The sequence below is a fragment of the Lepisosteus platostomus genome, chromosome 21, assembly GCF_059453375.1.
Source record: "Lepisosteus platostomus isolate fLepPlt1 chromosome 21, fLepPlt1.hap1, whole genome shotgun sequence".
Taxonomy (NCBI): domain Eukaryota; kingdom Metazoa; phylum Chordata; class Actinopteri; order Semionotiformes; family Lepisosteidae; genus Lepisosteus; species Lepisosteus platostomus.
Window position 1 is genome coordinate 9,036,659 of NC_142631.1, and position 15,216 is coordinate 9,051,874.

Sequence of the window (15,216 nt, forward strand, 5' to 3'; positions counted from 1 at the left end):
TTAGAAAATAGATTTCTCACTTTACTTGTATAAATGTGAATTTATCATTTATCTCTTATTAAATAAAACAGCATTTTATATTACTTCTTTCGTAACACTAACTGAGTTACTTTACATTTGCATATTACACGCCTATCGACCAATCATCGTACAGATTTTGTTGTGGATTTTGCGCACATCTTCCAGGAAGTACTGCGACTTTGTAAAAGGCTGGAAAGAAAGCAAACGTGTTTAGGTGATGGTGTATATATGTTTAGGTACATAAAGTTATTTTATTTGTCTTTGTAAGTAATGTCCATGAAACACTTGAATGTTCTAGCTTTTATGCATGTCTGTAATTTAAAGGTAAAAGGTATATGAGTACTGATGTTTAAGGGGATGACTGCGGCATCGTACGTTTTGGTATATAGGTGTTTGTAAATAGCCAAATCAGTAGGTGGTAGAACGATTAGAATATTTTATCTAAACGTTTCAGTTAACATGTTTATTCGTACCGCAGTCAAGTCAAGTATGGCCTTATTTTGCTAAATATAGTACCTTGACAATGGGACGAAAAACTACGATTGTAATTTGGATTCGTGTTACTTTCACTTGTATTTTTATAAGATGGGCTGTGTTATAGGTATTGTTTAGTTTTTTAGTTAAATCAAATTAGAAAATAAGATAGTTATACCTGATTACTTTTGAGATTGTTGTTTTGACGTCGGTTAAGGGATTACATAATTTTAGTTTTAAAATGAATTTGCGCAGTTATACAGAGTGTAGAATGTATTACTTTACAGAAATCGGATGCACAACGTATTGGGTGTGTGTAAAATAATCTAAATATCATAAAATATTGTTATGTACTCAATTTAAACAAAAACTATTAATTTATATATTGCTAAAGTAACCGATTCTTTTTCATGTGTGGACCTTATATTTGTTTTATTCAATGATTCCAGTGACGTTAATGATGCATTTTGATTTAAAATTAGAATTATTTTCTACCACGTGATGATGTAAAAATGTAAAACTTTTTTTTAAAACAATCGTATCATGAACTTTGTTCAACATGCTAAAACTGAATCAGTTCTTTTAATGCCACATCTTTAATGTATGTTTGTTATTAAAGGGATTGCCTCAGTGTATCTCATGCTTTGGCCATGCTGGATTTCTGCAAAATCGGAGGATATCCTGTCTATGTGTTATGTTTGTTGTTGGCTACATATTTGCTGAATCAGCTAGATCGCTACATTCTGGCCGTAGTCATCCTACCTTTGACACAGGAGATTCGTTTTGGGGACAAGAGCTGTTTGCCCAACCAAACTGTGCTGCCTGGACCGGAGTCATGCAACAATGCCAGCACTGAGAAGAAGTAAGATTTCTCACTTACATCTGCATGTCGAAGGACATACTATTTACCAGATGCAAGACGCTTGTTGTCTTATTTCTTGATTTCCTGTTTTTATCCATTTTCTCAGATGTGGCTCCTTGTTGAACTCAAATAGGACTCCATATTGTAAGTGGGACTACAATGGCAATGGATGGGAATACCAGATTATGGCTGGGCCTATTTTTATCCTCATCTATACATTTATGGGTTAGTATAAGCCTCTGGGTTGAACACCCTATTCCTTTACCAACTTTTCAGTGTGTGTATGCCACAAAGCACATAGGAAATTTAATGTTGTTTTTTTTTAGTTTATAAATAGCCAAATCAGTAGGCGGTAAAACGTGATAGTTTTGCAGAAGAAGCTGTCTCAAAAGCTTTTTCAGCAAAGAACACAGGCCTTGAGTATCTCTCTCACTACCTGCTTTGATCTTAAAGTTAGTTTTTCTGTGGTCTCATATTAATATATTTAATCAAAAATTCACATTTGCCTATCATTTCAGCATTGCCAGTTTTCACTGAATGCTGAATTGAGCACTAATCTAATTCACTTCTTATCTGTGCAAGACTGAAGCCAAGCTTTCTAACTGTGAAAAAATTATCTTCACTTTACTAAAACAAAATTTCACTTTTAGCAGAAAGAAACTTTTTATACTTTGATAGTTTTGTATTTCTTTTTTCATGGTGTTATCCCAAGTACATATGTAAATGTATTTACTAATGTAAAAATAGATTTATAAGATAGTTGATGCTCATTATGTTTGAAATGAATTGCACCAAATATGAATCTACACATTTTCAAAGCAGATTAAGAGCACTGAACTAGATTAGCAGTGCCTTCAACCAATTTCTTTTCCTAGAGGGAATGTCTGACCTCATTCTTTATTTTTCTTTTGGGAAAAGGCTTAGAGGGGGTTTGTAAGTAATCCTTTTGAAGCTAAAGGGAGATTAACCCATGTATTTTACATGGAGCCACTATTGTTTTAGATACCATCTCTTGGTATTTGAAAGACATGCATTGTAATTATATTGTTTGTTTGGTTTAATTTGTTGATTGACTTGATTTTACATAAAGTGCGCACAATTTTATTCAAAATACTTATGCTCCTTATTTCGGTAAGGGGTTATTTGTTTTCAAATAATGCTCTAAGACAGAAAATGTAAGTTACAATTTAGGAAGGATTTGTAATAGTTATACAGGGTCCATTAAGCACATACTGTAGCAGGATGGAAAGTAGGATAGTGTAGCAATGTTAGTTTTTGTATAACATTCAGTTTGAAGTATTTGGTAAACTTTGTTTCCTAATGAACAGAATATGTATTGCAGGCACCATTCAAATGACATTATGTTTCTCATTCACACAGGGTTTTTTATTGGATTCTTAGCTGATTCTGCCAATCGAAAGAATCTCTTGGCTTTAAGTCTGCTGTTCTGGAGTCTCATGACTTTCCTGATGGGGTTTGTCACAGAATATTGGCATCTCTTGGTTTTACGATTTGGACAGGGAATTGGGTAATTATGTTTTGTCAACATTCATATAGTTAAGGTTAGTCTGATGGAAATGAAGGGTAAAATAACACACTGACATTTCAATGCCTGTAGGAATCGGCTAACCTACCCCTTGCATAATGAAAACCCTCTGTTCATCTTGTCCTTGGGGGTAATGTCGGTTGTTTATGCAGACATAAAACATAAAGAGCTCTCACCATCACTCTTACTAGTACAGATTTCATGGTAAACAGCTTCCCAAAACAGCTTTATTTTATTCCTACATTAGCCCTCACTTCTCACTTACAAATCAGGTGTTAAGTCAGATCATTTGTTTATACCCATTTGAAAAGACAGAAAAATATTTTGTCAATGAGATGCAGTTGCTGTTGCTTCAAGCACTATAAAGCCTGCCAGCTGCAACTCAAAAACAAATGCTACAATGTTAGAAATTAATAGTAGTAAAAAGAAATTGCCCTCATTTTTAAAGATTTTTAAAGGTGTGAAATATTACATTATGATAAAAGACATTGAAAAATGTTTTAAAAATATAGAACCACTAAAACGCCACTATTAGGAAATAGGAATTAACTCAAATTATTGGTTTGCTCAGGTTTTTGGTGTTTTATTCCCATGTGGTTTAAGAGTGCACATCTTAAAAATTAATATCAGGCTTTAGGCTTCATTTTAATCATTTATTTTTTTCATGAAGTTGTTTACATGGTATATTTGCCTTTTGGGATGCTCTGTGTTTAGGGAAGCTGGCTGCACCCCTTTTGCTACCAGCTTGATCACAGATTATTTCCCTGAGTCTGCAAGGGGTTCAGCAATGGGTTTTTATAACTGGGGGATCTACATTGGATACAGCCTTGCATTCGCAGTTGGAAACTACATCACTAGAGCCGACATTCTGGGACTGGTAAGATTCTGATCTTCCCAAATAATGTTATGGGATATGATTGTCATTCTGATGTAGATTCTCTCCTGTTCTGTTACTAATGTTCTTCATTTAAAAATTAAATGAATGAACATAAGCCAGCAGCCATATCACCCTGCAACTCACAACTGGCAACCCACTGAAGCTAAGCAGGTGTGAGCCTGGTCAGTACCTGGATAGGAGACCTCCTGGGAAAAACTAAGGTTGCTGCTGGAAGAGGTGTTAGTGGGGCCAGCGGGGGGCGCTCACCCTGCGGTCCATGTGGGTCCTAATGCCCCAGTATAGTGACGGGGACACTATACTGCAAACAGGCGCCGTCCTTCGGATGAGACGTAAAACCGAGGTCCTGACTCTCTGTGGTCATTAAAAATCCCAGGGCGCTTCTCGAAAAGAGTAGGGGTGTAACCCCGGTGTCCTGGCCAAATTTCCAATTGGCCCTTACTAATCATGGCCTCCTAATAATCCCCCTCTATGAATTGGCTACATTACTCTGCTCTCCTCCCCACTGATAGCTGATGTGTGGTGAGCGTTCTGGCGCACTATGGCTGCCGTCGCATCATCCAGGTGGATGCTGCACATTGGTGGTGGTGGAGGGGAGTCCCCATTACCTGTAAAGCGCTTTGAGTGGAGTGTCCAGAAAAGCGCTATATAAGTGTAAGCAATTATTATTATAATTATTATCAGTAACTTGTCAATGTCTTTAAATCGCCCCTTTCAAGAACCATCTGCTTTATCCTTCGTTTCTTTCCCTCTGTTATACAAACTGAGCTCTTCCCCTTCTGACTTTATCCTCCTGTGAGCATCTATTTTACAATTCTGTTTGCCAAATGTAAGGTTAATGTTTACATTTGCATGTGATTGTGTTTTTCTTGTCTTCTCATTTAAATTTGTATTTTTCTCTTCTTTAATATTGTATGTGCTGTACTGTATGTCTGTTCAATCAACTAAATTCTGTCTGACCAGAGACCCATTGCATCCACTACACATACATACTGTATCTAAAAAAATTGAAAAACTCAGCTTTTGAATCTTTTGAGTATTCTGTCAAAAACTAAGAAAATCATTTAATGGTTTCTATCTTTAAAGAGGTTTTCATTTTGAATCTTTTTGTGACAGGGATAAGTAATAAGTCCTGACACCCTTTTCTGGTGTCAGGAATTATTACTCCACTCCAATTATTACTCCACACTCCACTCAAAGCGCTCTACAGGTAATGGGGACTCCTCTCCACCACCAATGTGCAGCCCCACCTTAATGATGCGACGGCAGCGATAGTGCGCTAGTCCACTCGCCACACATCAGCTATCAGTGGGGAAGAGAACAAAGGTATGAAGCCATTTCATACTGTAGATAGGGATTATTAGAGGCCATGACTGGTAAAGGCCAATGGGAAATTTGGCCAGGACACCACGGTGACACCCCTACACTTTTTAATTACCACAGTCAGGACCTTGGTTTTACATCTCAGCCAAAGGACGGCACCTTTGTACAGTATAGTGCCCCATTATAGTGACAGGGACATTAGGACCCACACAGACCGCAGGGTGAGAGCCCCCTACTGGTCCTGCTGACACCTCTCCCAGCAGCAATCTTAGTTTTTCCAGGAGGTCTCCCATCTAAGCACTGACCTTAGCTTCAGTGAGTTGCCAGTTGTGAGTTGCAGGGCGTTGTAGCTGCTGGTGATATAGGTCTTGCCATGATGCTTGAGAGTGGAAAATATTAAAAGAAAAGCTTCTGCAGATTTTCTTGCCTGTGGTGTTCCTGATTAGATTTACCATTTTCCAAGATATACTGACATTGCACTTCTTCTGTTCTAGGGATGGCGCTTTGCCTTCTTGGTTTGTGGGTTCCCAGGGTTTGTACTGAGCCTGCTGGTGTTCGTATCAGTGAAAGAGCCTCCGCATAAGCAGGGAGTACGAGATGGAAGCAGCTTATCCTTGTATCAGCGACTGACCCCTATACTGCAGCCATTCTGCAGCCTTTCTCTGCTGCTCCTCTGCCTGGCCGGCTCTGTCAGGAATGCGGGTATATTGCAGTTTCTGATTTTATTTTATCTTTATTACAACAAATGTCACCATTTTGCTAAACCTTTAAACTCAAGATAAGCTGAGAAAGAGGTTGCCAGTGGGAACAGGAGGAGGCAGAAGTGGTGTAGGGGAGCAAGAGGAGAGATTGGATTGGAAGAGGTGAATGAATACTGGTGGGAGAAAACACACAGAAAGAATGAAAATAACAATGAGGTAAGAGGTGGCTGGGCATGGTAGAGAGAGTTATTAGAGCAGGGGTGCACAATTCCTATCCTGGAATTGTACACAAACCACTTAATTGATATATTTGATTATAGTTTTGGAGGCCTTCACACATGTCAGACCTGCTGCATTGCAGTGTTTCTTGACTGGAGTTGTGTACCTCATCGTAGAGGAGTGTGGGGTTTGAAAAAAGATTGTTTCACAGATTGCTTGTGGCTGTATTTTAAGGAAACAACAGACTTTTTTTCTTCCCCAGGTGGCTATGTGTGGGCCTACAATGCCCAAAACTACTTTAACCTCTATTTTCCTAATGAGGATATTGGGCGTTGGTTGTCATGGATACCATTGGTTGGAGGGAGTTTCGGTGTTATGTTTGGTGGATTCATTTCTGACCGAGTTGTAAGGAAGAGAGGACTTACTGCCAGAATATGGGTTTTGGTTGTCAGTCAGGTAAATCTTTTTTGTAAGCTATTGCCTTAAAGAAAAACGTTTTCTGAAACTCAGAGATTTTTTCTTGTCACACATTTGAGTTAATGTACAAATATCAGAACTCAAGTTAACATGCCAGTGAATTACAGTAATGTTAACATAACACGTTTATTCCATGCTGAAAATAGAAGAGAGAAAACACAACATTTTGGCCGTGGAGTCGTCTTCAGGTGTGAGAAAGACAGGGCAGTAAGCAAAGCTAATGTAGCATAGGAGAACAAAAGCTGGGAGAGAGGAGGGGTGGGAGGCGGGAGCAGGGGACAGACAGAGTGGCCAATCAGGTATTGTGAAGTCAGGATAGGTGAAGAGAGGTGTGAAATGAAACCAACAATGAATAGAGAGAATTTAGAAGAAAATTTGTCTGTCATTGAGAGAGGGGGAAAGGTGTGATCCTAGCTGCAGGATAATTTTAGTTTCTGTAGTCTTTCTGATTTGGAAGATCTTTAATCTTCATAGCCCTAACATGTTCTCTGAAACAGTCTCCGAGTCTCCTTCCTGTTTCCCCAATGTAGATGGCTGGGCATTTACTGCAAGAGATACAGTAAATAAGGTTGCTGGAGGTACAGGATGTCATCTGAGTGATCCGGAATTGTCCCGAGGGGCCTTGAATGAGTGTGGTGTTAGATATGTACTTGCAGGTGATACAGCGCTCTTGATGTCTCTCGGACATCTTTAACTCCTCCCTGTCACAGTCCATTGTCCCCACCTGCTTAAAAAAACCCACTATTGTTCGACTCCCGAAAAAGGCAAAAGTGACGTGCCTGAACGATTACCACCCAGTAGAATTAACATCTGTGGTGATGAAATGCCTGGAGAAGCTGGTGTTGTCACACATCAACTCCTGCATCACAGAGTCCCTGGACCCCTTGCAGTTCGCCTTCCAGAACAACATATCAGTTGATGATGCGGTCTCCCTGGCTCTACATACAGCCTTGCAACACCTGGACACTAAGAGCTCGTATGTGAGAATGCTGTTTGTGGACTACAGTTCAGCATTCAATTCCATCATACCCAGTCAACTGGTGACAAAGCTCAGGGGATTAGGTCTGTGCAAGTCTGTCTGCAACTGGCTGCTGGACTTCCTAATCGAGATACCACAGGTGGTGCAGAAAGGTAATAAAACATCAACATCCTTCACCCTGAGAACTGGAACCCCACAAGGCTGCTGTTTGATTCCAAGGTTGTACTCCCTGTTCACTCACGACTGCACAGCAAGACACAGCAACAACCGTATCATTAAGTTTACAGATGACACCACTATAATAGGCCTGATCAGCGATGATGATGAGTCCACTTACAGGGATGAAGTCGTACAGCTGCTTAGGTGGTGTCATAGCAATAACCTGCACTTGAATGTAAATAAAACAAAAGAGCTAATAGTGGACTTTCAGAGACACAGGCCACACACTCACAGCCCACTCAGTATTGATGGAACAGAAGTGGAAACAGTTACCAGCTTTAGGTTTTTTGGAATTCACAATTCTAATGATCTAACCTGGACTGGCACATGGACTCTATCTTGAAGAAGGCTCAGCAACGCCTTTATTTCTTGAGGTGCCTCAAACGATGGGGGGATGCCAGTACCTGTGTTGGTGAACTTCTACCGCTGCACCATTGAGAGCATCCTCACCAACGGGATCACCTCTTCTCGAGAAAGAAAGGTACTATGGTGAATGTGGCCCAGAAGATCATCGGCTGTGGTCTCACTGAGATTAAACAGCTCTAGTAGGACCGCTGCCGTGGTAGAATTCTTGCCATCACTGAGGACAATTACCCATGAGGGTAATTGAGGTCTTCACCCCACTGCCCTCAGGCAAGAGATACAAAAGCATCAGAGCATGTGGCAGCACCAACACAGTCATCAATGTATTGCTTGTAGAAGTCAGAGACAAAGCCAGTGTAGGAAGCGAAAAAGCATTCTTCTACCCAGCCAACAAAAATATTGGCATAGCAGGGTCCCATTCTGGTGCCCATGGCGACTCCACTAATCTGTTGATAAAAAAGGTTTTTATCAACAACTTCTAACAACCAGCTTGACCACTTTCTGCATCATTTCACCAACTTCCATCAGTCCCTCAAATATACAGTTAACATATTTTCCACTAGTCTTCCGTTTCTAGACATCAACTTCTCCATTAACTACCCCCGACTCTCTACTTCTGTCTATTACAAACCCACTGTTTCACACAGCTGTCTCCTGTATAGCTCATTTCACCCCAAACACACTAAAAACTCTCTCCCTTTTTCACAGTTCCTTTGGCTACGACAACTCTGCAGCGACAACATCGATTTCCAGAACCAAGCTCTCAAAATGTACTTTTTTTCCCCATCAACATAGGATACCCTAACAGTGTTATTGACAGGGCCCTTGCCTGAGCCAAAAATACCCCTCAGACCTCAACTCGAGCAGGAACTCCCTCCATAACAACCGTATTCCTTTGGTGCTTCCCTACCACCCCAACACACTTTCTATCCCCAGGATTATCAACGACAACTTTTCCATCCTACAGGATGATCCCTCCATTGGGGCCCTCTTTTCTCACCACCCCATCATCTCATATCGTTAACCACCTAATCTGCGTAACCTTCTTGTTCACAGCTTCCTTGACTGCCCTCAGCAACCATCCACACCAGGCACTTTCCCTTGCAACAGAGCTCGCTGTATCACCTGCAAGTACGTATCTAACACCACACTCATTCAAGGCCCCTCGGGACAATTCCGGATCACTCAGATGACATCCTGTACCTCCAGCAACCTTATTTACTGTATCTCTTGCAGTAAATGCCCAGCCATCTACATTGGGGAAACAGGAAGGAGACCGTTTCAGAGAACATGTTAAGGCTGTGAAGATTAAAGATTTCTCCAAGCCTGTTGTTTCTAATTTCACCCCTGTCGGCCATGATCACACTAATTTCTCCGTCTGTGTTCTCAAAGATGGTTTTCCTAACTCCCACATCAGAAAGACTACATTAACTAAAATTATACTGCAGCTAGGATCACACCTTTCCCTCTCTCTCAATGACAGACAAATGTTCTTGTAAATTCTCTCTATTCATTGTTGGTTTCATTTCACACCTCTTCTGACTTCACACTACCTGATAGGCAACTCTGTCTGTCCCCTGCTCTTGCCTCCTGCCCCTCCTCTCTCCCAGCTTTTGTTTTCATATGCTACATAACCTTTGCTTACTGCCCTGTCTTTCTCACACCTGAAGAAAGCTCCACGGTCAAAACGTCGTGTTTTATTTCTTCTCTTATCCTCATGGAATAAACCTATTACTTGTTCCTTTCCAGCCTACGCATGCTGACGCAGCTACCCACCTGAACTATGTTAGCATAATAGCCCACTTGCTAAAAATATTCACAGCTTATACTTCTTATTAAATAAAAAAGTTACTATTTGCTTATTATTTTAACATGTTTTCTAAAAAAACTATTGATAAATGCAAATACATTTGGAGTATTAAGTCCAACTAGATGAAGGTTTTAGGTTTTGTATACTGTTTTAAGCAGTATAGTATAGAGGGGTATTTGAAGTGAGTTGTTCATTAGTGAATTTATCCAAGTAATTAAATGTGTTGTGTTAATATATTTCCAGATTTTGGCAGCTCCTTTCTTGATTGGGGTTCTAATTCTCCCCCCTCCATATTGCTTCCTCTTGCTCATTCCAGCTAACATCATAGGTAAACTACTCAACATTTTCCACATTAAAAAAAATATTAAAAAATCCAATTGCAGGAACCCTGCTTGCTCATTCAACTCAGGTCTGATGGACCCTGATGTTTAAACTCACTGCTTAATTAGTAACAACCAGATGCTGAGTAACAGGGTAGTGAGACTAAGAAAATGTTTCATTGTCTGAGTCTATACAGCAAAAAAAAGTGGTAGTGTATATGTTTCCACCTTTGGGTAATTCATTTTTAATTAATCTTGATTTAGACTTCAAAAAAGAGTTCTGTTCATAGTTGTATGATTAAAAACAGTGCACACAACTCAACAATTTTTTTTAGATATTTGTGAGATAGCTCTGGGTTAGTAGGTTCCATTGATCCCCAAATGATGTACAGGATGTTTTACTTAGAGTATTTACATTTTGTTCCTTCTTTAAAGTCCTTTTATTGTGTGGAATGCTGAAGTTGACTCAGATGAAGGTGTTGGTGAAGGAAATAAATAATTATCCTATTTTGTTTGCAGGTGAGATGTGGGTTGGTGTTTCTTTAGCCATATTGGTGGAGCTAGTTCCTTCTGCAGTTCGCACTTCTTCTGTGGCTTTCTACCTTTTCATTATCACCAACATTGGAGGAAATGCCCCGCTGCTGGTGCCCTTACTGGCCAAACTTTACAATTTGCGTATTGCTCTGCTTCTCCTTTACCCTGGAACTTATGTGGCAGGTACAAATTACATCGTACAAACTGTTATGTAAATTTTGATATAGCTGTATCCCCACCTAGTAAGCCTATAGGAAAAATGCTGACCATTCTGATTGAATTCAGAAATATCTCAGTACTATAATCTACTTTTCTGTTTTAAAGCATCGCTCCTGTTCCTGTTAACCTTTTGCGTGACACAGACAGGCTACTGGAAGATGTCCAGTGAGGAATCGACACCTCTGCTCCAGGAAAGCAGTCAGGACTCACAGGAAAAACACAAGAAGAGTACATGAGGCTGAGAGGGTTTCTTTTAGGAGAAATCATAATATCCACACTTTATGGGTAGGTGGGTATGATTGATATATGGGTTAGAATACTTGGTTTTTCTAAAAGACTGTGTAGCATCTTTGTAACACTTTCTTTAACCACTAAATAAGGACAGGGGCTTCCTGGTACATACTTACTGTGCAAGTGCTTAATGTTCTATCCTGATTTAAATTATATACTAGTGAGACCTGTATAGTGAAATATTTATGAAAGAAAAATGTATATTCACAGGCTTTGCTTTCCTGGATCACTTAGTGGTTTAAATGCATTAAAGCAATAGTGACAAAGAAAGTGCCATTCTGCCATTACAGGTGTGCCAGTGCAACAGTAATTACATGCAGTAATTTCACAGTGCATCAGTACTGCTTCTCAAATTTCTATTCTCTGTCTATGGTAATATTCTAGAGATATATGATTTCTTTGTATATTCTCTGATAGTTTATTCAAACAGAAATTCAAACAATATTTTCTTTACCTCAAACTCAAGCAAGCTAGTCTGATTTATAATCACATTTTGTTTGGCAAAATACATTGTATCTCTTGGGATTTTAACCCTCTTTAACCTTTTAACATTAGTCTGTTTTTATAGTAATACACTCAAATAGATAGATCCATTTTTTAATTGCTTTATAGGGTGGCGGGGAGCAATGTTTGCCTGGACAGGATGCAGATCCATTGCAGAGCAGACACAAACACAAACAAACACTCACTTACACCGGGACCAGTTTTCTCAAAAGCCAGTTAATTTAACAGTATGTCTTTAGACTATAGGAAGAAACTGGAGCAACCCCACGCAAACGCAGAGAGAACATATAAACTCTATGCAGATAGCACCCCAGGAATTGAACCCAGGACCCTAGAGTTGCAAGGCAGCAATGCAAACCACTGCACCACAGTACCTCTCTTCCTACTAAAGTCATCATTGTCAAATTTAAACAATTTTCACAAGAAAGAAAAATACACTTCTTGTCATAAACAGCGCTGCCTCCCAGGAAATGGGGCAACGCTGAAGGTGCTACAGACTGGGGGAGCAGCCAACTTACTGCACCTTGGGTACTGATGAGGGGTTGGCGTCTGCCTAGGTCAGGTCAGGTCCTGCTACACAGTTGACCTCCAGTCCCGTCTCAGCCACTGGAATCCTCTGGGCAGTACAGCTGTGGGCAAAAGCTCCCAGGTATAACCCGAGGAAACTGGAAACCAGGAGCAGGAAGGGCTCTGCTGTGAAGCTGGAACGGTGACACAGAACTGAGATGTAGTTATCAATAAAAAGCTAAAGCAAAGTACTCTGCATCACTGTCTCCACTGCAATCAAGGCAGAGCATACCCCTGTACCCCATGGAGCAGCAGGACGAGTGTAACACCTCTTTCATCTTTAAGACGGATACTTTTTTTCTGAAAAACCTATGTCTTGCCGATATACATAGATTGTTTTATTAAATCAGGTTAACCAATAAACTTATAATATCTGTATGCTGGCTATCTTCAAAGTACTATATATTTTTATACTTACAAATCCTCATGTTTTCCTGTGTGTCTTTTATTGGAAGATTATTTTACTGATGTGAATGCAGTAGATATGGAATTCCTGTTAAACAACCTTGCTCCAGATTTGTTTTGTTTTTATTATTTAAAACATTATTAAAAGGTCTTTTATTTTCAGCTACCAGTATAATAAACATGTTTTTAAACAAATCTGAAAATGTGTCCTAGTTGGCAGTGGACCAAATTAAATTAAAACCTGAACACACTGGTTAGTTTCATTTCTAAACTTAGTGAAGTATAGGTAGTTCGAGAAGGTAGCTGTGTCAGCGTGCGTGGAGTGCAAAGGAACAAGTAAGGGTTTATCCCATGCTGAGAAGAGAAGAAATGCACATTTCTGCCGTGGAGCCTTCTTCGGGTGAAACGTTGCCTTTCTTTTCTTCTCTTTTCAGCATGCTACCATGAGTTGCTAAGATTATGATTGGCTAATCCATGTGTGTCCCAACCGGTTTCAGAAAAAATGCTTTATTTTTAATTAAGAAAATGACCAGCATTCTTCAGCTATTCTACAGCCAGTTTGTATATTTTAAATTCTTTAAGATGTGTTTTTAAATCTAATTTTGACTGCGTTCATGACATGAAGTCTGCTTTCTTTTCACTTTTTTACGAGTGTTTTTTTCTGAATTTTTTTTATTTCTGTCTTATATAAATGTCACTCCCAGTAATACACTGAGAACATGTGCTATGCTGTACCTTGTACTGTGTATTAGTGTTGGTAAAGAAACCTATCACAGTGCATGCAAAGCAATAAAATATCAGTCATGGTGAAGCTGATACAAGAAATGCTTTCTGCTTAATTCATGTATATTGCTTTAAGAAAAATATATACAGAATGTACAGATTCTACATATATAAGATTTGAAACACTCCTCTTATTCACTGAAATATTCAGTACAGGGTGAAGTAAATGATGCTCATGGGACTTATGAATTTATGGACTGAATTTATCCTCTTTCTGGTCAGTGAAACAAGACATACAGTACCTGTAAGACTGAAAATTTATATTAAAAAAAACATACTATGTTCAGAAGTGTTTTTTTCTGAAATTAAGAAAGCAAAAACATTTTTTTTGTTCCAAGTTCTATGGTTTGCCCTCTGTGTTTTATGAGAATTAAAAGGATATGCATATGATTTTTAAGTAGGACAAGATCACGTTTTCATTTAAAACTTAACTGCTTCTCAGTACATGGAGAAAAACTAAAAGGTCATTAATTCAAGACAGCCTGTATCAAACATTGACATTGTGTATGCATGAACTGCAGAAATAGCACTTATGGTGACGTGTCACGTGCTCTTTTATTCATTCATCTTGGCGGCAAAATTTTTTTTTTGTCTCTCGGCAATGGTCTCTGGCATGTCATATGGAATATTACTGTGCTCAGCATCTGCTGTTCAGACATATGGCTGAAGGACTGCTGGCTTTCCTTGTGGCAGTTTTATCCACAATGCTCAGCCATCCATGGGAAGTTGGCACCCGATCAGCACATTTCTTCTGTCTCCTCTCTAGAGGGCATGTGCTGACCCATCACTGAAAAATATGGTTAACCCCTTCCAACTATAATGTCCCAGTTAACTCGTTCTCCACATAAAGATGTTCAAACACAGCTGTGGAGGGCTTTTCAACAATTTGTCAGTTTCAATTTTATAGCTTGTTAAGAACAAACATTACTACAACTGTTCAGATACCATTGAACATACCACACTTCCAAGTTCTACCAGGATGCAGATCAGGTTGTGCCCAATGTAACCACACTCTGTTGACATACATTATAGCATGTCAGTCGTGCACACCATTTACTCAAGTGCTCCACTGTTTGACAGTCAGTGTTCATATCAACAGTTCCTGCTGCCCCCCCCCCCCCCACTGAATTTTATGACATGATAACTAATTGACATTCTCATTTTTGCATGAGAACTCTTCAATTCACATCAAATCCTTGCACAGGGACTGTAGATGGAGATTCCACTGGTGTCATAGGAACAACTTGTGCTAACACTACAAACTGCAGATGGAAAACAGAAATTGAAGCATGTTCAGCAGATGATTGTCATGATAACTATGTTTTGAGAGTTATATTCAAATGATGACAAAGTATCTAAATTTTCCTGGACTAACATTTCCTTTGAAAAGCCAGTGCTTTAACTTACAGTAACTTTTAAGAAGCTTTTAACTTAAAGGATACACACTGGAATAAATCTTGCCTTCACTGGTAATTTATGTGTTGATGATGGAACCAGGAAAAGAAAAGAAACTACTTTACACAGAATGTACTGTGTTTGTTGAGTTAAAGCTGTAGAGTTTATGACTTTTGTTAATTAACCAATTGAGCAGGTGGCAGCAATTAAACTTGCATGGACCATGAATGAATGAAATCTTGAGCATTTCATTAGTACATGTGATCCATATTCTTTTCTTAAGTAACATTTATTTTCAGTTAGCTAATA

The 15,216-nt window shown here is 39.3% G+C and overlaps 1 protein-coding gene across 3 annotated transcripts; it reads left to right on the forward strand.

Moving 5' to 3' along the window:
* The first annotated feature begins 180 nt into the window (after positions 1-180).
* On the forward strand, positions 181-12,702 carry LOC148643980 (uncharacterized). Of its 3 annotated transcripts, none has more exons than XM_088614617.1 (11): positions 181-284; positions 1,115-1,357; positions 1,464-1,582; positions 2,738-2,885; positions 3,618-3,780; positions 5,616-5,823; positions 6,304-6,497; positions 10,133-10,217; positions 10,729-10,926; positions 11,068-11,247; positions 12,387-12,702. In XM_088614617.1, exons 1-10 carry the CDS (start codon positions 250-252, stop codon positions 11,196-11,198), a joined length of 1,524 nt encoding a protein of 507 aa, XP_088470743.1. In that variant the 5' UTR covers positions 181-249; the 3' UTR covers positions 11,199-11,247; positions 12,387-12,702. The 3 variants fall into 3 exon arrangements, with proteins under 3 accessions (XP_088470743.1, XP_088470744.1, XP_088470742.1); XM_088614618.1 differs by lacking the exon at positions 12,387-12,702 and adding an exon at positions 11,866-12,207; XM_088614616.1 differs by lacking the exon at positions 12,387-12,702 and having other exon boundaries at positions 11,068-11,820.
* The last annotated feature ends 2,514 nt before the right edge of the window (positions 12,703-15,216 follow it).